Source organism: Onychomys torridus, chromosome 3, assembly GCF_903995425.1.
Source record: "Onychomys torridus chromosome 3, mOncTor1.1, whole genome shotgun sequence".
Lineage (NCBI taxonomy): Eukaryota > Metazoa > Chordata > Mammalia > Rodentia > Cricetidae > Onychomys > Onychomys torridus.
This window is the reverse complement of record NC_050445.1, coordinates 133,334,470-133,357,767: the sequence shown is the minus strand read 5'-3', so window position 1 is coordinate 133,357,767 and position 23,298 is coordinate 133,334,470. Positions and strand designations below refer to the sequence as shown.

General features: G+C 39.7%; 1 protein-coding gene across 1 annotated transcript in view; it reads left to right on the top strand.

The window, feature by feature from the left end:
- LOC118579785 (ankyrin repeat domain-containing protein 26-like) overlaps positions 1 to 22,913 on the top strand; it is a 65,043-nt gene extending 42,130 nt beyond the window's left edge. The window contains exons 22-34 of the mRNA XM_036181463.1: positions 564 to 747; positions 1,580 to 1,717; positions 2,801 to 3,757; positions 6,292 to 6,444; positions 9,620 to 9,690; positions 10,277 to 10,370; positions 13,542 to 13,654; positions 14,660 to 14,789; positions 16,078 to 16,368; positions 16,977 to 17,191; positions 18,444 to 18,672; positions 19,348 to 19,393; positions 21,159 to 22,913. Coding sequence (XP_036037356.1) covers positions 564 to 747; positions 1,580 to 1,717; positions 2,801 to 3,757; positions 6,292 to 6,444; positions 9,620 to 9,690; positions 10,277 to 10,370; positions 13,542 to 13,654; positions 14,660 to 14,789; positions 16,078 to 16,368; positions 16,977 to 17,191; positions 18,444 to 18,672; positions 19,348 to 19,393; positions 21,159 to 21,292 — 2,755 coding nt within the window. The 3' untranslated portion in view covers positions 21,293 to 22,913. The remainder of the gene's footprint in view (positions 1 to 563; positions 748 to 1,579; positions 1,718 to 2,800; positions 3,758 to 6,291; positions 6,445 to 9,619; positions 9,691 to 10,276; positions 10,371 to 13,541; positions 13,655 to 14,659; positions 14,790 to 16,077; positions 16,369 to 16,976; positions 17,192 to 18,443; positions 18,673 to 19,347; positions 19,394 to 21,158) is intronic.
- Positions 22,914 to 23,298: the final 385 nt, after the last annotated feature.

Genomic DNA, 23,298 nt, shown 5'->3' with positions numbered 1-23,298 from the left:
TTAACTAACTTTAAATAGTCTATTTTGATTAGAGAGTAATTCCAACTGTATAAAAAAGATATGTTCTGGTTTTTAAATTTTACTTAATTTTATTTCATGTGTGTTGGAGTTTTGTCCACATGTATGCAGACATACATGTGTGCAGTGCCTGCTGAGGCTAGAGACGGGTATCAGGTCCCCTGGAACTGTTGCTATAGATGGTTGGAGACACCATGTGGATGCTGGGAACTGAGCCTGGTCTTCTGGAAGAGCAGCCAGTGCTCTGACTACTGAGCCATCTTTCTATCCCTACAGAAGACAGTTTTCAACTTGTAATTTTACTGAATAAATTCAGAATTCCTTTTCAATAATATTTACCAGACTTCTAGAAATTCAACAAAGTTTTTATTCATCCTTGTTATCATCAAGAACATATGGGCTTTAGAAGAGACTGAAATGAGAAATTAAACTCATGAGTCATAAAAAGGAACAATTCTTTAACAACCGTCTTGAGGTCCAGGTCACAGAGTGAACTTCATTTCGTATAATCAGGTTGATTTTAAAATAAACACATTTAATTTCAGATTTTCACTTAAACAAGAGGAAGAGAAGCGGAGAAGCGCGGATCAGCTTTCTGAGAAGACGATGGAGCAGCTTAGGAGAAAAGATGAGCAGTATCAGAATGAGCTTGAAGGGAAGCAGCAGCTTGAAGTTTCTCTCAGAACATTGGATATGGAGTTGAAGACAGTGAAAAGTCATTTGAACCAAGTAAGTTAATCTTCTATAAAAATTTCTTTTGGGGGGGATTTTTTTATTTGTTTGGTTTTGGGAGATGGCATGAGGGGGTTAGTTTTTTTGAGACAGGATTTCTCTGCATAACCTTGGCTGTCTGTGTAGACCAGGCTGTCCTCTGCCTCCCAAGTGCTGGGATTAAAGGCATTTCTGGCTGATAAAAATTTCTTATTCCTACCTTTATTTGTTGTACTTTAACTCACTTAATTATATCTACACACACATCACATATATGTCTCTATGTACCACTTAATGAAAATTTCTGTTGGTTTCATTATTGTGCAAATGTCATGAGCATGTCAGACCTCAGCCTCATCACCAGTTCCTGTAATTGTGTGGGGTACCAGGAATATGCAGTTCATTGTTGACCGATGTGCCTCATGCTATGAGTCAATTTTAACATAGAGAGCTGGCATTATTTATTATGACTCTTGGAAACTGATAGGTACTACAGACATCTTTTCTGAGTGAGGTAATAGAAGGTAAGTTAAGTTTACTCTGGAAAATAAGTGCTAGTCTAGCCCTCTTAACATACAGACTTTGAAACTGTGTTAAAACTAGTTAAATGTTTGTGACAAGCTAGTTTACAATACTCTTTCTGCATGTAAGAGCTGTTTTTGCTTTGTAAGCAATTTAACTATAATATGCGTACAAATTTGAGTGTTTTGTGTGGGATAGAGTTCCTCATGTTTTCATAGGATGCTTCCAGTTTGTTTTTAATGTTCTACTCTTAAATAAGCTTTTAGATATCCTGTCCACCGCAGTCACAATAGTATGAGACTGAAAACTTCATGAAATGTATCTCTAGATTTCAGAGGAACGAAATGAAATTCAGAGACGGCTTTCCCAAGAACAGAATGCCAGAGCGTTACAGGATGGGATTCTTGCAAATCACCTTTGTAAACAAAAGGAGATAGAGATGGCGCAGAAGAAAATGACTTCTGAGGTATTTTCTTCAGTTTTCTAAATATGTGTGCATTTATATGTTTATGTACTTTATGCACCGTGGAAAGTATAGAGGATTTTAAACCATGTGTGTGGATACACAATGCACATGTTTTGGGAGTAGAAGGCAGAAGCTTTCTTCCTCTGTCTGACGTACAGGAGTAAGTGCTTTGGCGAAGAAGCACTGGCAGCAGGGTGGGGGACCTGGGTTTCTGCAGCTTGTTGCATTTTTAATCTCCTTTTCAGAGTGGTGACTAGTTCAGTTGTGTCCAAGCATACTTATTTGTATGGTGCTTATTTAAGCATTTATTAATAAATGTAGATCCTACGACAGACTAACAAAAGTGTTAGAAAAACTTTCTGAAAAAGGGGAATTAAAAGAACTTTGGGAAATTTCTTCTGTTCAAATGAAAGAACTAAGGCTCTTACTTTGGACTGGTTTGTATATATTAGATATTAAAGTGTAAACCTAATTTGTGTGTGTGTGTGTGTGTGTGTGTGTGTGTGTGTGTAATGTGACTATGTTTCATGTCTGTTTGGAAGTACACATATGTGCATGCATGTAGAGGTCAGAGGTTGATGTTAGTGTCTTTTTTATCACTCTACATTTCACGCATTGATGCAGGGACTCTCTCTGGACCTACGTGACTACATCTAGCCAGCTTACCCCCAGGATCTCCCATCTCTGCTTCTCGTGTGCTGGGGCTGCAGGCAGACTACACATGCCCCGGCATTGACATGGGTGCTAGGAGCCATATTCTGGTCCACTCATTGACATTAAGCCGTCCCCTAATGTGAAGTGTGAACCAGTTTACTAATCTTTGTGCCTGAAGCCTGTTGTGATCCAGAGAAAGGCTGTCTCGGTGCTGAGTTTCTAAAAAGTGTCATTTCCCTCTTCATTTCATAAAGTCATTGTCTTCAATTACATTTATGGACTTTTGGCAATTTGTACTTCTATAAGCTCAGAAATTAGATTTTTTTTTAGTTGCATATATGTATTTCAGTTCTTAGATTGAAGAATTTCATATGCTGTTCTTAAATTCCATAAGAAATTGTGCTAGCTAAATGTTTTTTCCTTACTTAGGTTTCTGTTAGTCATAAAAAAGAAAAAGACCTATTGCATAAAAACCAAACGTTGCAGGATGAAATTGCCATGTTAAGACTGGAGCTGGATACAGTCAAAACCCACAGCCAGGAAAAGGAGAAGAAGTACCTGGAGGATATTAAGACTGCACATGAACAGAGTGATAAGCTTCAAAGGATGATAAAGCTGAATGAAGAAACATTTACAAAAACGATATTCCAGTATAATGCACAGATTAATAGTCTTACAACTGAGAACACAATGCTGAGTTCTAAGCTGGAGAACGAAAAACAAAATAAAGAAAGACTGGAAACAGAGGTCGAATCATTCCGATCTAGACTGGCTTCTGCTGTGCATGACCATGCTGAAATTCAGACATCAAAAAGAGACCTAGAAATTGCTTTCCAGAAAGCAAGAGATGAGTGGGTTCGTTTGCAAGACAAGATGAATTTGGATATGTGTAACCTAAGAGATAACAATGAGATTCTCTCCCAACAGCTTTCAAAAACTGAAAGGAAATTGAATAACCTAGAAATTGAGTTTCACCACACAAAAGATGCACTTAGAGAAAAGACTTTGTCTCTGAAATGCGTACAAAGAGACCTCAACCAGACACAGTGCCAGATGAAGGAAGTTGAGCATATGTATCAGGATGAGCAAGGGAAGGTGAATAAATACATGGGGAAGCAAGAGTCCATAGAGGAGAGGCTGTCTCAGCTCCAGAGTGAGAACATGCTGCTCCGGCAGCAGTTAGATGATGCTTCCAACAAAGCTGATTGCAAAGACAGGACAATAGTGAATATCCAGGACCAGTTTCATGATATGCTAAGCAGACTCCAAGCTGAGAGTCAGAAGCACAGGCTGATGCTGGAAGACAGAAACAAGGAGTTAGTGAGTGAGTGCAGTCACTTAAAAGAGAGAATGTGTCAGTATGAAAACGAGAAAGCAGAAAGAGAAGTGAGTATCAAAAGTAGATTTTAAACTTTTGTTTCTATCTTCTGTTTGTGGGTGCATGCCTGCGTGTATGTCTGTGCACCATGTGTATGCCAAGTGCTTACAGAGGCCAGGGAAGGGCATCGGATCCCCTGGAATGGAAGTTATAGATGGTTGTGGGCTGCCATGTGGGTGCTACGAATTCCAAGTTCTCTGGAAGAGCTCTTAAATGCTGAGCCATCTCTCCAAACCCAAGAAAGATAAATATTTTTAAAACATCCCACAGGGAAGTTCAAAATACTGTTCATTAGTACTAAGTGTTGAATCTAGCCGAATATAAAAATCTATTGATTGTATTTGTTATTAACCTTAAAAACATAACCTGTGTCAGCAAGTGCGACTTAGATCTTATTTCCCAAACAAAGATGATCTTCATTTGATGTGGTAAGTGTGCTGGTTACTCAGAATTGACTGTTAACACGTTATGTACAGGCTTTGAAATCACACTCTACCTAACACCACCATGATTATGTTTAAATTTTTGAAACAATCATAATTACATACATAGCACTGAATTTTAAATCTAAAAAGAAGGGACAATTCCTTTATTTTTTTTAATTAGACCTGACAGATGTGTTACTTTGAGTAAACACCTTTAGAATTGCAGGAGATTAAGTTACAAATTTTGCTGGCTATATACTGATACTAATAATACAGTTTTATGCTGCTGAAATAATAATTGGGAGGGTGTGAGCTTTTAAATTGTGATTTTTTTTTTTTTTTTTTTGGTGCTGGGAACTAAACCTTAGGCCTTGAGCATGCTAAGCATACACTGTACTACTGACCTACACACCCCAGCCCTGAAATAACTTCAGTGTTTTTGTGTTGGCAAGTTTTAGGAACATGATGAAGCAGTAAGTGGAAACTTTCATGACTAAATGAGTAGTTGACAGTTATGATTCCATAAACCAGCAGTTGGTTGTTCATTCTGGTTTTCAACAGGGAACTGAAATATAGATACTGTATTTTGTTGTGTTTTTTCCACTTCAGTAGCTTTGTATATATTCTTGTTGATATAGTTTTGTCCTATGTTACTTGTATTTAAATCAGATAATACTTGTCCCAAATTATATATTCTTCTGACCATAACTCTAAAAGCATCTGCTTTCTATTGAAGCCTAAGTTGGGACAAATGTGTGAACTCTAACAAAGGTAAAATTTGTTAGTACTTCATATCAGCATTTGTAGTTTTTTCACATTTTAATAAACAGCATGATCCTGTTTCCATTTCAGGGCTCAATCATGATTGTAAAGGATGCAGCTTTGTTCAGTGAAGAAATAATCATAGTTACCTGTAGTTTTTTAATTTGTCATTGAATCTGCATTTCCAAACTAATAAAAACCAAGAGTGTAAAGATTCATGTGTAGCAGAGTTTCAGTGAGCAAGAGAGAGTTGTAGGTGCTGGCGTCAGCTTACCTGGGGCCTTGCCTTTGTTCTGAAGTAGGGATCTGTCGGAAGGATTTGAAAAGGGGATTGACTTATGAAAAAGCTGGAGACCTTGAGTCTCTGTGTGCCTGCACTGTAAACTGTAAACCCAACCATCAGTAGGCAGAAGCAGGATGCTTCAAATCTGAGACCATTCTGAGCTACACAGACTTACAGTCTCACCTAGCAAGGCAGGATGTGGCAACAGGCACAGACTTGTATGTAGGGATGGATACCTGTTTGGTCCTGGGTCACCCTGTGATATGGGCCTTAGTGGCTGTGGGTGTCACACACACATCCCAACTTAGCATCAGCCCAAATAGCCAAGGATCTAGCTTCATAAACACTACCCCACACTCATGGCTACTGTTGAGCTATGAATCAGCAACAGTGTATAGCTATATAGGCCTCAGTCCATTGGTGGCCTCAGATGCTACAGGGGAGTGGGGTAATCCATCCACATTGGCTCTGCCCAAAGCTGGACAAAATCCTGTAGTCTTGACCAGAGGCCAATAACTGGAGACCAGGCACGGGAACATAAGGGTCTCGTGATCTTACTTACAATAGAGAATCTTAAAAGGCGGATGTCCTAAAAGCCCCAGTGTACAATAGTGGATCCCAGAGACTGGAGTGAGAAGAAGAGGAAGAGTGATGGAAGGCAGTCTGCCAGTGGGAGCCCAGTTACAGTTCCGAGCAGGAAACGTGGAGCTACTGCACATACACTATATATTTCAAACAGCTAGAAGAAAGGATTTCACGATAAAGAAATGATCAATTGTGTCTAACTTGATTTAAGCGTTAATGTGTACATGTATCAAAATATCATATGGTACCTTGCTAATATGCACAATTTTATGTTTTCACATTTCAATTAAAAGGTGAAAATTCAAAATATGAGTAAATTAAAATTAAATATGTAAAAAAGTTCCACAATGTAGAATTCATCTCCACCAGCCTTACTGACACACACACACTACTATATGCAGTAAGGTTTTTCAGAGCATATGGAAGAGCTAAGTGGCACTAATATATGTTATATGATTTATAAAATCAGTAACAATTATCTTCCCAGGTGCTTGTGAGGCAGCTTCAACAGGAACTGGCTGATACCCTGAAAAAGCAGTCCATGTCAGAGGCCTCACTAGAAGTTTCCTCACGTTACCGCAGTAATTTAGAAGATGAGACACGAGATTTAAAGAAGAAATTAGGTCAAATCAGAAGTCAAGTACGTATGAAGTTTAACTGCTTGTGTACAGCTTATTGAATAATATAGTTTTAGGATAATTTCAGTAAATAGCTTTTATATTTTTATTTTAATTTGTCATTACCTTTATGATGAACTTATTTCTTAAACTTCAATTTTATTCTGATATTTATTTTTTCTTTGACTTAAAAAATGCATTTATTTCTTGTGGGGGAACAGGCCAAGCATGCTGCCTCATTCCAGTGGAGGTCAGAGGCCATCGTGTGTGTGTGTGTGTGTGTGTGTGTGTGTGTGTGTGTGTGTGTGTGTGGTTGGGGGTAGTATCTGCCTCCTTTTACTACATGGCCTCGGGAAATCAGCTTAGATCATCAGGGTGGCTTGGCCGCTGGCTGGTGCCTTCAAACCCCCAGAGCCGTCTCACTGGCCCCATTTTTTTCTTATAAGTTTTAGGCCTTTTTTAAAAATACTTATCCCTGGGAAAATTGAGAACTATGTATCTTTTGTCAGAGAAATTTCTATTGCAGTTGAGGCAGAGTAGGTTAAACCAGAGATGGTGTTTATGGAAAATTCCATAAAATCAGCTTCCTTCTGATTTTCACTTTTGTGAATGGATACGGAGTCTTTGATAAGTTAGTTAATGGATTTCAAGATAATTTTGTACAGAAAGGCTATAGATGTTGCTTAAAATGCAGATGTTAGCCAGGTGTGGTAGCACACCTATAATCTAAGCTACTTGGGAGACCAAGACAAGAATTTGAGGCTAGCCTGAAAAACTTTAAAAAGGGCTGAGGAGTATGCTCAGGGGTTAAGTGTTTGCCTCGAACGTGGGAGTCCTTATGTTCAATCCCTTGCTCCAGAAACAAAAAGCAAATGTTTACGGGTAATTTAAAACCGGTCTCCAAAGCCAGGCATTTCTTTTATTTAGAAATATAACCACATGGAAATATTCAGAACATACAGTATTCATATCCAAAACAGAATGAAAAATAGTACCTAGATTCTGCCATCTGTTTTTTATGTATTTGTTTGTTTTAGAATCTCTCTATAGCTCCAGCTGGTCTAGAAGTAACTGCGTAGAACAGGCTCTCTTCCAGTTTACAGCCAGCCATCCCCCTGCCTCCTCTTCTCCAGTGCTGAGATTATAAGCAGGCCCCAGTACCCCGCAGGATTTTATTTTTAACAGAACACAGTTGAGCTATAATGAACATATAACACGTAGCTCACTACTTAAAGCAAAAAATCAGCATCTCTTAGGGTAGTCACAGATGTTCATAGTCGTCACAGTCAATTAGAATATTTTCATCATCTTGAATTAACCATGAGCTTCTTCTTGTCACCCTAGCCCTCCATAGCAACCATAGAAGAGGTCCTTTATGTAAACTGTAGTGGCCCATTCCTTATGTAACTGAAATAGGGCAGGAATGGGGAAAGGGAGGCCCACACTGCAGCCCTAGTCATTCCTGCAACTTCCAGAAATTTCACTAGCCACAAGTAACTTTGTCCATGTGGAATGCTTTTTTGATTTTTAAGACAGGGTTTCTCAACGTAGTCCTGGCTGTCCTGGAACTCATTCTTTAGACCAGGCTGGCCTGGAACTCACAAGAGATTCGCCTGCCTCTGTCTCCCAAGTGCTGGGATTAAAGGCATGTACCACCAAGTCCAGCTGGGTAGAATACTTTTTAGCTCCTTTTTATTCCATACTACTCAGCTGGCAAGGATCGTATAGTACAGTGCAAACAGTGTTGGCAATCAGAGGCTGAAAATATGGGGCTCTATTGATAAATTGAGGTTCCTAAATTAATTCACTCCTCCAAAGTATGTTGGGTTGCTTTATTACTCTAGTGGTACATAAAGGTTTGTAGTATGGAATACCAGAAAAGCTGTAGACAGAGCTTTGCAGTTGGCCTACTTCTATAGACTTATAGACCCCCAACTCTGGCTGTACAATGGAAAAAGACAAATGTAGTTTGTTGTTTTTTCTCGTAGTGAGAAAAAAACGTTCCATAGCACCCACCTAAAGTCTTACTCACGGCCATGTACAGTTCAAGTACTTTATTTATATTAATTCCTTGGTTAATCTTTTCATTAGTCCATTAATATGAATAGGATTATTCCCACTTCAAAGTTGAAGAAACTAAGACATAGAAAGTTCATTTGCTCAGAATCTATACCTCTAGTAGCTGGAAAAAGCTCTGGACCCAAGCATTCTGTTGTTTTTATCAAAATCTCAATCATTCAATTTTACCAGTAAAGACTTGGGAGCCAGATGCTGGAGTGAAAGCTCAGAGAGGCAGAGAAAGCGTCCAGGTGACCTTCCTTCCTCTGCCAAAAGTCCCCAGAAAGAACCCATTTCTCTTCTGATATCTCAGACAACAACAAAAACCTCAAACTCAATGTCCCTCCCTTATACTCCTGTGCATCTCTTGCTCCCTGTCCTGAGTCCCTCTTACTCTATTATAGTTTTTTCCTAAAAATCCTGTCTCCACTTCCTGTTGCTTGCTCGGCCTCTTGACTTATGGTTGACTTTATTCAACCCTGTATACAGTATTCAAGCAGAAAACTCCTGGGTTAAAGGTATGTGCTACGGCTGAACCACACCACAACTAGAAAAAGGTTTTTCCAGGAAATAACATAATCTTGGGGCTCACAGTGTGATCAAATGTCCTGCAACAATGTTTTGGCTTCTGTGTGGATATACCTCCACTGAAACTATTTCATAAGACAGCCAGCTGTCATTAAAACACCATGTTCATCATAACTGGCAGAACTGTGGCAATTTATAAATATATAGACACATATGCATAAGAACTTTTAAAATGGCAGTTGACAAAAAATTGGGTGGAATACAGAAATGCAAGTGCTTACTGTTAGAAATTCCGTCTTTTCTTGGTTTTACCTGTGTTGTCCGTTTGCATCTGTTAGAGTACAGTTGAAGACTTGCTGGTTGAGCCAGGCAGGCAACAGTAGATTATGATTTACAAATGGACTGCCAGTCACAGAGCAGATGTCGGTAAACATTTCTGTAGAAGGCCAGGTAATATTTTAGTTTTTGAGAGTGTAAGATCCCTGTTGCAGCAGCTCAGTTAAATTTGCCCTCACTGCAGAGAAGTGCACTTGAACACTGCAAGTCAGGGAATGAGGTGTGCAGACTTAGGGTAGCTTTACTGGTAAAGGTTTGTTTTATTCTTTATTCCAGTTGCAAGAAGCACAGGATCAACACAGAGAGGCTGTGCAGCATGCTGAGAAGATGCAAGACCACCTACAAAAGTACAGTTTAAACAGCATGACCCCAGTGTTTATAAAGCAAATAAGCAGTACAGTATGACAGCTCTGTGACCCCGTGTTTATAATGCGAATAAGCAGTACAGTGTGACAGCTCTGTGACCTCGTGTTCATAAAGCAAATAAGCAATACAGTGTGGCAGCTAGGTGACCCGGTGTTTATAAAGCAAATAAGCAATACAGTGTGGCAGCTCTGTGACCCCGTGTTTATAAAGCAGATAGGCAATACAGTGTGGCAGCTAGGTGACCCAGTGTTTATAAAGCAGATAGGCAATACAGTGTGGCAGCTCTGTCAGTCCTGATAGTAGTCTCTCTGAAGCCAGGGCAGAATCTTACCTAAGTTTCTTGAAGCGCATACCTTTGAATAGGGATGTGGTTAGGAATGCAGCCTGTGCATGAAGATCCAGCTTTGACTCCTGACCCACAAAATGCAGCTAGAGAAATTATAGTTACCCAGTCATCTGTGTTTCAGACCTTTAACAATTTATGTAGTGACTCAGTTGATTTTCAGAAACTATATGATAGTTTTTAAATTGCTTTGTAAATATAATTATTTTAAAATATAATTTTAGGCTTGAACTTGAAAACTCCAAGTTTAAGATTACAATAAGAAAACAATCAGAGGAAATTGAGCAACTTCAGGAAAACCTATCAAGGGTGAATTTGGTGAGTGGTCCTCTTCCTGGATTCCTTGATGCTGAGAGGGAGGGTCTGCCCTGCAGTTGTACTATGGGACACAGTGGGCAGTCCTCTGTAGTAACCCTGAACATGGTGGGCACAGTGGGCAGTCCTCTGTAGTAACCCTGAACATGGTGGGCACAGTGGGCAGTCCTCTGTAGTAACCTTGAACATGGTGGGCAGTGTGCAAAGTCTTGGTGTTGTGTTCTCTTCACACTGTCCTCACAACACAAGTCGTTTGTCAATGATTTCAGTACTAACATCTGAATAAAAGGACTGTGATAGTCTATTGCGTTATACATATCACATCTTGTTTACACATCCATCCATTGGTGGACTTGGGAATTACCTTTGCCTTTTGGTTATGAGATGTAATGTTACTATGGGCATTGAACAATATTGTCCCACTAGTACTTTACAGTAATTTTAAATTCTAAGATTTTTTTTTGTTTTGTTTTGTTTTGTTTTGTTTTGTTTTGTTTTTCAAGACAGGGTTTCTCTGTGTAGCGTTGCACCTTTCCTGGGTCTCACTTGGTAAAACAGGCTGGCCTCGAACTCACAAAGATCCGTCTGGCTCTGCCTCCCAAGTGCTGGGATTAAAGGCATGTGCCACCACCGCCTAGCTTTTTTTTTTTTTTTTTTTTTTTTTAAGTTTTATTTATTTATTTGAGCTGAGGATCAAACCCAGGGCCTTGTGCTTGCTAGGCAAGCGCTCTACCACTGAGCTAAACCCCCAACCCCAAATTCTAAGAAATTTAAGTTATTTGATCTAGACTTCTGAATTTTTTTAGTAATCAAAGACTTTCACTAAGATTTGGAGAATGAATCGCTTATAATTTGTATTCATCAAGAATGGATAAAAAAAAAAAAGAATGGATACCAAATCATAATATAAGTGTTTTCCCCCTCTGAACTGTTTTCCACTTTGAATTAAAACAAAACAGAAACAGAGTTAATGCTAGAAAAGAGCACAAGATAGATGCATTGGACACCAAATAGAGTTGTTCTCACTCCTGACTTCAGCCACCAAAGCCACACTGCATGGTCCATTCCAAAGCCACACTGCGTGGTCCATTCCAAAGCCACACTGTGTGGTCCATTCCAAAGCCACACTGTGTGGTCCATTCCAAAGGCACACCCACCCGATTGTCTAGAATATCTATGTTGATTATTTTTTGTGGCCAAAGAAACATTAAAGAGTAGTTTCTATCTAGATTTCATATAAACTGTACAATTTTATTTCCTAATTTGATATTTCCTAACATGATAACATGTTGATGAGGAACCTTCTGTAAATGAGACTGTTGAAAGTTGTCTTGCTATATAGGAGTCTTAAAGGAATGTGTTAAGAAGACAATTTTTAAAAAAATGAATACAAATTTTAAAAAAAGAATACAAATTTAAATTTACATTTTTGTGGTTTTGTTGGTTTTTGTTTTTTTCTTGTCTTTCTTTCTATCTCTTTCTTTTTTTGAGACAGGGCCTGACTATGTAGCTCTGGCTGTCCTGGAACTCACTATGTAGACCAGGCTGGTCTTGAACTCAGAGATCTGCCTGCCTCTGCCTCTCAAGTGCTAAGACTAAAGGTGAGCACCACTATGCCTAACTTATGTTTCATTATTATTATTATTATTATTATTATTATTATTATTATTATTATTTTGGTGGAGGGAGAGACATGTAATCTCAGCATTTGAGAGACTGAAGGTGGAGGATTGCCAAAAGTTTAAGGCCAGCCTGGGCTAACAGTTGATTTCTCTGAAAAACTTTAAAACAAAGCAAAACAACATCACACAAACAAAACCTAAGCACTGACATGATGGGTCAGGCAGATAAAAAGCTCTTGCCACCAAGTCTGACTTAGGTTTGCTCCCTGGAACCTGTATGATAAAAGGAAAGAACTAACTCCTGAGAGCTGTCCACACACACACACACACTCATACCAAATAAGTAAGTGAAAACAGAAATTGCTGAGAGACAGCTTTTAGCCAATTCAGTCGGTAGCCTCTAACTTCTCTAGATATTCATAGTACGTTTCTGTGGGAAAGTTTTAATTTGAAATAATTGGCGGTTTAAATTCCAGAGAGGACACCGATGGTTTGAGCTGTTTCAAGCGTCTGTCCTTGTTTTCTCTGTGACTTCTGTCGCCAGATGCCTGGCAACACAGCCGACCTGAAAGAGTGGCCTTGCTCTTTCAGGGAGCCCAGGCTGTGGTCACGTGGCTCCATGTTTCTGGGCCCGTTGTGAGCAGAGCCTGGAGACAGCAGGAGGAAGTGAAAGCAGAGGAGAGCAGGTCACGGCGAGACAGAGCCCCCAGAGACACTCCTCTCCTGATGCACTTCTTCCACCCGGGCCTCACCTCCTCCCTTTTTATACCCACCTGATAGTGGCATCAGATTTTGAATTAATTAAGACAGAACCCTAATCATCTAATTGTCCCTGTCAGATCATCACAGAGACACCCAGATTCACTAATCCCTTACTAGGTTCTTTATCCAGTTGACAGTCAAAATTAACCAATGTAGTCCACATTGGCTGGCATCAGGTTTATAGATCTATATAAACACAATATGCATGAACTCCTGCAAATTACTATACTTTTCTAAAGAATTGGGCTTTTGATTTTAAAATCATTTTCTTGGGGCCAGTGGGACGGCTCATCAGAAAAAGGCACTTGTCCAGGATCTCTGGAGCCTACATGGTGGGGGAGACACACACACACGCGCGCGCGCGCACACACACACACACACACACACACACCACCCCCAACAGACACAAAATAAATGATTTTTTTTTTTTTTCCCGGAGCTGAGGACTGAACCCAGGGCCTTGTGCTTGCTAGGAAAGTGCTCTACCACTGAGCTAAATCCCCAACCCCAAGGAACATTTGCCTAGTGGCTAGGCCTCTTACCCACTTGAAATTGGAAAGACTCTGGGGTCTATTTTTTTGTTTGTTTGTTTGTTTGTTTGTTTGTTTTTTGAGACAGGGTTTCTCTGTGTAGCTTTGCGCCTTTCCTGGAACTCACTCTATAGACCAGACTGGCCTCAAACTCACAGAGATCCACCTGGCTCTGCCTCTGAGTGCTGGGACTAAAGGCGTGCGCCACCACCATCCGGCAATAATTTTTAATAATTATTTTCTTTAAAAATTATTTTCAGTCTGAAGAAGATAAAGAAAAACTGAAGAAACTTGCTGAGTTGAAAGACTCTCTGGAAAATGCTCTGGACCAGGAACAGAAGAAAAACTGTGCGTTAGGAAAAGAGCTGACAGAGTAAGGCTTTACTGTCTCAGCCTCGGCCCGTCTTCGCTGATGTAGCCGTGACCTCACTGCAGCCCCAGTACAAATTCATTTCCTGATCACAGCTTCCCTCCCTCTGCCCCTCCCAGCTCCTCCCCACTTTCCCTTCCCATCTCGAGCCACTCCCTTTTGGTTTTGTTAGAGAAGAACAGACTCTAAGAAATAACAATAAAACATAATAATCAAATACAAGACAAAGACCATCACATCGAGATTGACAAGAACCCAAAAGAAGACATAAGAATCAGAGACCCACTCTTTCCCCGACTCAGGATTCCCATAAACATATTCCGCTGAAATCTGTGGTATTTCCTCAGAGGACCTGGTGCAGACCCATGCAGGCCCTGTGCTTACTGCTTTATTCCCACGTCAGCAGTTAGAGTGGAGTATTTTCCAGTGTTTGCAGCACCCAACATGACTGCTTTTCTGCTTATTGCTGAGATTTTGAGTTTTCTCTTTGATTCTAATCAATGCTTTTTTCTTATTTAACTGTCTGTTAAATTTGATGGATTGTGTGGAAAGATGGAGGTGCTAGAGAGAGAACCCAGGGCCTTGCATACACTATACACTAGAGTATCATCTCTGAGTGACACACATGTGCAGCCCTGTGCTCTGCATGTAGTTTTACGTCTTTTGGATTTTGTTGCTATTCCTACCAAAGACTTCTAGATTTCTCCTCCTCTCTAAGACTTTATATGCTGTTTTTCTCTTTCATTTCTTTTGAAGTTCTATTTTTTCCCCTCCACTCAAATTGTACATGCTTACAATTAGTCCTATCTCCCATACATAGCATAAGTTTTTCTTTATATTGTGTACCTAAGATTTTAATTTCATTAGAATGCTTAGATTTTAGGTATACAAATGAGAGAGTATCACAATTTATAAATTTATCTCTTTCATGTGATAGAATTTAGTATCTTTTTAAATAACTATTGAATGTACTCTTTATGGCTTCACTTATTCTGTGCACTTTTGCAGATTTAAGGAACTCTTAAAAATGACCAAAAAAGAATTAAATGAACATGAAAACAGAGAACTTAATATCCATCAAGATATAAAAAACAGTCAATTTGAAATGGATATCCCAGTTAATAAGCTAATAAAAAAGGTAATTTTTAATCAGTTTTGGGGCCCAAAATAACTTATTTTTAAGAACTATAACTCTCTGGATGCTTTGAAGTTTTTTAATTGTTTCATTTTATAGACTTGATGTCAATGAAGATTGTGTTAATTTCTATTAAAAAGTCATACTATTGGGTTGGAGATTTAGCTCAGTGGTAGAGCCCTTGCCTGGCAAGCACAAGGCCCTGGGTTTGATCCTCAGCTGAAAAAAAAAAAAAAAAAAGTCATACTGTTGGTCTTACCTCTTGAACCCAGGCTACAATCCATCATTATATGATCCTAAATCATGAGTCTGGTTTAGGTAAGGCTTATTGGGTCAGATCATTTCTCTACCATTTGGCATCATCTGGATGACTTGAAGCTGGGACCAGTATAAGGGACTTCATTCTCGTGGCTGCCCACTGAAGCTGACCTTTGGAGGTTTAGGAGGGATAGTCAGCTCTACCACCTACGAGGGATTCCATAAATAATCAGTTCTGTTGCAATCCTAATTACTGTTTAATATTGCTGAATTGTTGTTCACAAAAAGGGTTGCCCATGTTGATAACTTTATCCTGCAAGATGTCACTGCTCCTCACCAAGAGTCACTTAAGGCCCAGGTGCCTGAGTAACTCAGTATATCCCTAAAATTTCTCTCAAAATTGTGGAACATGAAGATGGGGGAAATGGTTACAGATTTTTTTTTTGGTTTGGGTTTTTGAGATATGTTTTCTCTACATAGCCCTGATTGTCCTAAGTTGTCCTTGAACTCACAGAGATCGCCGGCCTCTGCCTCCCAGTGAGTGCCGGAGTAAAGGAGTGTGCCACCATGTAATTTTCCAAAATGACTTAGAGTCATTTTGAGAAGGAAAGATAGGAGACAGTCACATAAAAACAAATCTAACATGTGTGCTCTGGTGTGTAACAAAATAATGATCATAAATAATATGTTTTATGACTGCTACTACTTCTGACTTTATATTCTGAGTAATTAGCAGCCTCATTATGAGCTGGGCGTGGTGATACATGCCTTTAATCCCAGCACTTGGGAGGCAGAGGCAGGCAGATCTCTGAGTTCAAGGCCAGCCTGGTCTAGAGAGTGAGTTCCAGGACAGCCAAAGCTACACAGAGAAGCCCTGTCTCAAAAGACCAAAAAGAAAGGAGAAACCTCATTCTAAGAATCATTGCAGGTTATATTTAATTACAACGAAACTCAGGTAAAATTTGTGAATGGTCTTATACTGCTCTGTTCTCAGCCTTCTTCATTACCAAACTGTAGCATTTTATTCCTGCAGATTGAGGATCTTACATCAAAACTGGAAACTATATCTTCAAAATGTCTACATCTGGATAAGAAAAATCAGTGTCTTCAGCAGGAATTGCTACTGATGAAAACTGTGCAGAAGAAGTGTGTGAAACTAGAGAAGAATAAGAAGAAACTGGAAGAAGAAGTGGTCAGCCTCCGAAGTCACGTGGCAAAGACCCTGGTGGAGCAGAGTGAGCTGCAGCAGTACAAGCAGGCAGTGGAGGAGCGAGCGAGGCTAGACCTGGTGGAAAAGTTAAAACAGGTCAACCTCTTCCTGCAGGTTAGCTTCTGTTTCTGTGAGGCACGCGGTTCACTGCAGATGTGCGCTGGCTGCGTGCAGTGTGTGTTTGCTCGGCTTTGTTTCCCAGAGTTTTAGAGAGGACATGTCGTCTTCCTGCGTTCCAGTGTTCTCCGTTATTATAACTCACTCCATTGATCTTTCATTAGAGAGTCATTTGTCTTTCAAAGCGAGTTTGCATAAAATAAGATTGCTAGAAGGAAAACAAATTGATGCATAAAGTGTACCAAACTCTTGAGTTATTCTTGAGTCGTCTAGTTCAAGCTTTGAACTTTGGAGCTGATTCTACTGTTCTTTGAATTATCAGATTACTTGTGTGCTAACATACAAGTCATTCAGAACTGGGTACACTGCAGTGGGAAAGCACTCAGCATGCACCAGGCCCTGGATTTGACTCCCAGAACTAAATAAAAAACAGAAGATGAAGAAGATTCAGTTTTTTGTAATTCGCATCTAGTAGTTGATAAGTGTTTGAATCTCAGTATCAGTATCTGTTTTCATACATTTAACTTAAAAAAAAAAAAAAAACCCAAGTAACTAATGATTGGGTTGTAATTTCTCCTGAAGAGCAGTCTTTGTATTTGCTGTAGGCACAGGCAGCCTCTCAGGAAAACCTGGAGCAGCTGAGAGAGAACAGTAACGCTTCAGTGAGGAGTCAGCTGGAGCTCCGGATTAAAGACCTGGAATCCCAGCTCTCCAGAAAGAAGACTCAGGAAGACTTTGATAAAATAGAACTAGAAAAATATAAGCAACTCTACCAAGAAGAATTCCGAATTAGAAAATCACTGTCAAGCAAACTGAACAAGTAAGGCACGGACAACAGTGAGTCTCAGAAAATATGACCCAGATGTATCTCTACAGCAGCATTTTCAGTGAGACCGGGAGGCTGGGAAGGCTAACTAGACAGTACAGGTTTGGAAATAATATTGTAAGTCACCCTCCAAATGTGGCTCTGGGATAGTTTATATATATATTATTTTTTGTCATTTTTCCTTTGTTTATATGATCTGTTAGGCTTTCAGATAGATATTTTTTGAGGTTTTATAGTTAAGACATTTATATTGTTACACAATTGCTCATCCACACTCCTTTAAAGAGGACTGTTAACAGGCTTGCTTGTGTTTTGTTTGGGAAACAAGACAACTTAGTCCCAAGGATCAGGTACAGCCGATGTTCCTCCTCTGGGCACTTTCAGCATTTGGTATTTTAGTTTTCTTTAGTATTTAGTCGTCCTTAGTATTTCTGTTAGAGGTTCCTATAAACAAACTATAATCGACAGGATTCCTAATCTGTGTAAAGTTTACATGTGATACCGGGAAGTGTTAGTGTAGGACAGAAGCCTCAGCCCAGCACCTATTCCTGGTTTTGCTCTGGGTAGGTCCTTGGTGTCAGATGTTTAATTTATCCTGAAAAATGGGAGCAAATGCCTAAAACTTCCCTTGGGAAGTTTCCACTTAGATCTCTTCAGGGAGTGAAACGTTTTAATTATCCAGTGATGTGTCTGTTGTAGTGAGGCAGTCCGTCAGTCCTCTCCCAGTTAGCACTTAACAGTGTTTCTGGTGACACCCTCAGGAAGCCCGGAAGCCGGAAGCCACGCCCTTCCAGGAGGCTACAATGTTGCTGGTTAAGCAGCACATCTCAACAACCATGTCTCTCCCTCCTGCTTCGCTGGAATTACTTGTTAGTTAAGAGTCCCTCTTGCCAGGCCGTGGTGGTGCAGGCCTTTAATCCCAGCACTCGGGAGGCAGAGCCAGGTGGATCTCTGAGTTCGAGGCTAGCCTGGTCTACAGAGTGAGATCCAGGACAGGCACCAAAGCTACACAGAGAAACCCTGTCTCAAAACAAAACAAAACAAAAAGTCTCTCTAAACATACCTCACTTTTTAGAATCGTTTTAGCCTGTCATACTCAGTAGTTAGTTCTGACAGGCTTTCCATGCTGAGTCACTGTGGAGGTGCAAATTCTATGTATTCACTTGGCAGCTTTTTAAACAGCCCTTACTCAGGACTCACTTGGGACCTTGAGACACTACGTATTTGTCTTTTGTGGTCTTCACAGGACTAACGAGAGGCTGGAGGAGACCAGCACTAAACTGCTCCTGGAGGAACAGCAGAATAGATCGTTGCTAAGCTCTCTTAGTACACGGCCTATTGTAGAGTGTCCTTGCCTTAGAGGCCTTCATAATAGTTTGGTATTCAATCGGACTCTTATTCCAAGAGAAAACATAGTGATTCCTACCTCAAGCCTACAGCCATCGAATAAAAGAATGGAAATCTACCTGACCGAGGTTAGTGTATAGCTTTTTTCCTTTGGGTTCAAGTTTCTGATAAAATTCTTACTTTTAATTTAATACACAATACTGAGATGTTTTGTTGGCCTGTGCATGCTAATGTCATAGTAATTAATGCTAAAGGAGAAAAATTATTAAAGTTCCCAGAGTTCTCATTTCAACAGGTACTCACTGTTACTTGGTTCAGGGAACGTAACTAAGCCAGGACATTTCTTTAAAAGTTATGCTTAAGCCGGGTGTAGTGGCTCATGCCTTTAATCCCAGTACTAGGGAGGCAGAGGCAGGCGGATCTCTGTGAGTTCGAGGCAGCCTGGTCTACAGAGTGAGTTCCAGGACAGCCAGAGCTATATAAAGAAACTCTGTCTCAAAAAAACAAAAATAAAATTGTGCTTAAGTTAGGTTTTGGAAATTAAATATGCTTGTGACTACAGGTATAGTTTGACATGTTACCACACACCTAATGACAATTTTCCTGCAGTATCCTAAGTTTCCATTCACATGCCAAGAGAATGGGTGACATCCAAATTCCTGTATGTGGATATTTATGATGAAAAGGAATCTGATGCAGATACTACTTATTAATTAAATAAATGTGTAACATTGAATAAGATTAATTTCTAAGTTAAAAATGTTCCACTTTCTTAAACATTACAAATATTCAACTCATTTCAGATGCATCAGGAGTTGGAAAAAAGTATAAATAGAAAACTTAATGAAGGTATGTACCAAAATTTATTAAGTTTAGACTGACTAGTTTCTGAAATAAATTATCAATATTAAGTGACATGATTTTTCTTGTTTATTGAATAGATTTTAATTAGTCATTGTCTTATACAAAATTAAAGGTGTGAAGGCATTTCTTCCATGGTTGAATGCAGCAAATGTTTATTCCTTCCACGTTTGAGAATTTCCTGTATAAGTCACTGCATCATTCCTCCTTTGCCTGCTCTAACTCCACCCATGTCGTGTGTCATTCCCCCCCTTCTCAGATTCCCGGCCTCCTCTTCTAATGCAGGCAGCCTGTGGGCCCAGTTAGTGCTGCCTTATTTACCTGTCTTTAGGACTAACCTCCTAGAATGAGGTCTCATCCTTGGAAAAGACTGGTTCTCCCTGTCTGAGCAGCCAGTGACTGTCTGCAGCTCTTCGTCTCAGGGCAGGGCTGTCCTAGGTTTCTGTTGCCGTGAAAAGACTGACCAAAAGCAACTTGGGAAGGAAAGCCTGTTTTCATCTCACACTTGCATCACTGAGGCAAGTCAGGACCTGGGGGTCAGGAACTGAAGCAAAGCCACGGAGGAAGGCTGCTACTGACCATCCTTCTTTCTTATACAACACTTGCCCAAGGGTGGCATCGCCCACAGTGAGTGGGGCCCTTCCGTGTCCGCCATTAGTCAAGAAAATGCCCCATCAGATTTGCCTGCAGGCAACGTGATAGGGGCATTTTCTCAACTGAAGTTCCTTCTTCCCAGATAATTTGTGTCAGTTGGACCAGAAAAAAAAAAAAAAAAAGATCAGGGGCTTTGTGTGGGTTTTTTCCCTCCATCCTGGTAGCAGGCCAACTGATAGAGTCTTTGCAGATATTGTGGAGTAGCCGTATTGTTGGTAGTTTATGGATGCAGCATCCTCATCCTGTCCAGAAATCACAATGTCACAGCAGGTGTCAGGACCTCAGACCTTACTGCCTTCTCTTCCACGATATCCCCCGAGCGCCGGTGTAGGAGTTGTGATAGAGATGTTCCATGTGGGAATAAGGCGTCACACAGCCCTTATTCTCTACAGTTTGACCAGTTGTGGGTCTGTGTAAAGCCTCCATGTGCTGCAAAGAGAGGCTTCTGGTGACAGATGAGAGCTACACACATCTGTGGTCATAAGGAGTTGGAAGTCTACAGGGCACTTGGAATCTGTAGTCCTTTAATAACATGGTAGTAGTGGGTTCTCCTCTAAGGCCTGTGACCTGTCTAGCCACAGGTTCTTGGCTAGGTTCACAGTACCAGGCATGCATTGCCTCCAGTTGAGTGGCTTTAGTAGTAGTAGACACTGTTGGTTGCCCCCCAGATACAAGTGCCACTACTGCACTGTTAGGCTGTCTTGCCCGTGCAGCTGTTGTGGTTCTCGGGCTTGACAGCTGTCTCCTTTGTCAGGGATGCTGACAGCTGTCTCCTTTGTCAGGGATGCTGACAGCTGTCTCCTTTGGCAGCTTACATAGTACTTTCTGACACTAGGAGAAGCCCACAGGTAGGAAGTTGAACTTGCAGTGAGCAAGTTCAATTTAGTTATGATTTATGTATGTATAGTTACACACACACATTACCAGTTCAGTTTCAACTCTTCAACTGACATTTGCTTAGTTAACTGTGAAGTCTTTGATATGTACACATACACACACACACACACATATATGTGTGTGTGTGTGTGTGTGTGTGTGTGTGTGTGTGTGTGTATATATATATATATATGTGTGTATATATATAATCCTTTCTTTCCAGCTGCAGCTGAACTTGAATCTGAGTTCTGCAGAGTTTTTCCCCTTGAATCTGCTACTAAATCAGGTCAAGATCTACTCTCAGAAGAAACGCAAGAATATATAGACAATTTAAAGAAAAAATACAGGATCTGCTGAATTGTAAGAAAGAAGAAAGGAAAGAAGGAAAGAAAGAAAAGGCATGATAATAGAAGAGGGACTGTTTGGGAGGAGGACCAAAGGAACAGAGCGCCAGAGACGATAAAGGGACATGCACTGTGTGTGTCTTAAATGTTGCAGTGAACTGGGGGGGGGGGGGGGGCACAGCCCTTGGGAAGCAGAGGCAAGTAGATCTCCCCAGTTCAAGGACAGCTAGGGCTACATGTCTCATGCAGAAAAACAAGGTTATAATGAAACCTCCTATTTTGTACAAATAATATATTAATATATATGGTCTAAAATATATTTATTAGACTTTATATATTTTAATTGTTTCCTAGTAAATGTATGAGTTGAAAACAGAAGTGAAGAAAACTTTTTTGTCGGCAGAGCTCAGATGTGAAGGAATGGGTAGGAGGAAGAGTGGGATTGAGATGCATGATGTGAAAACAACAGAGAATCGATAAAATGTTTATAGAAAGAAAGAAAGAAAGAAAGAAAGAAAGAAAGAAAGAAAACTTTTTTGTCATATGTATTAGAAAATTAATATGTTTACCTGGGGGTTTTTGGTGTTTTTAAGCACATTTTGTAAGTATTATTAAACCAGTGTTACCAAGTTTTACATACAAAAACACCCCAAAGCCTGTTTCTCATGAGTACTTTGGTAGGATGAAATATCATCTTTGTATTTATACTTTTCTGTTTTTATCACTGTCTATGGGCCAGAAGATTTATCCAGACATCACTTCAGTATGCTGCTGCAGCCATTGTTAATGTTTTAACATATTACAGCCACAGTATCACCATCAAACCTAATCTTAATTTTAAGCACTGATTTGTAGTTGTTGATCCTACAGGAAAGCAGTTACCTAAGACTTTGCACATGTTCTGTTTATTCATTTTCTTGTTCATATTTGATGGTGTTTTTTTTTTTTTTTAAGTCTTAAAATTAGACAAAAGTTCAAAGATTGCCCTCCCCCACTCTGAACCATCTCAGAGAGCCTTGCTGCCATGTGCCACCGTCCTGGACTGTTTTTGTATTTTTTGTAATTAACGACACCCTGAGTAACTGGTGTCACCTTTGTATTCATAAGGCTACCACTAACACCCTGGATTTCATCCTCAGGTCCTTTTCCAGTTTGATTCCTGCCTACAGTGTCCTTTAACAAAAACTGGTCCCATTCAGACTCAGGGATTCCAGTTAGTTACATTCCTTAGACTCCTTCAGTCGGGAACATTACTCAGTCTTTCCTTGATTTTCATGACCTTAAATCTTCAGGGTAGAATTCATGTAGAGTGCCCTTGAATTGAATTTTCTGCTGTATTATGATTAAATCCTGCAGTTTCTGACAAGAGTATTACAAGATGTGATTTTTCTCATTTTATCCTATTATGTGATCTCTAATTTAGATTTTTCTCTACTATTATGATTTCAATATTGATCACTAGAGCAATTGTCTGCTGTTTTTCCCCTATATGTTTACTTCTGTAATAAATGTTTTGTGAGGAAGTAATTTGTGACTGTAAATGCCTGTTTCTCATCAAACTTACAATATGTTTATTTACTAGTATCCATGTGGATTAATGGTTCTTCACTTTACTTAATGAGTTATAAGTTGTTGATAACATTTTTAATTATTTTTATATTTCAATAAATTAAATTTTTGAGAATTTCATACATGAGTGCTATATCTACATCATTTCTGCTTTCCCTCTCTCCCTCCAACTCCCCCCATGTCCTTCCCAAGTTCCTCTTAGATTCATGGCCTCTTTGTTATTTTTATAGACATATACACATGTATAAGTGCACCACACACACAACCTATTGAGTCCATTTAGTATTATTCCTTTGTACATATGTATAGGAGCTTGTAAATGCCCTATTTCAGTGATTGGAGCACTATAGAATTTTTTTAAGAATAATACAAAGAAATCTCAGTTATGACTATTCATTCCCCAAATGTAAACATTTGTTTTTATCCATCCCCTTCTCTTCCTCTTTCAAA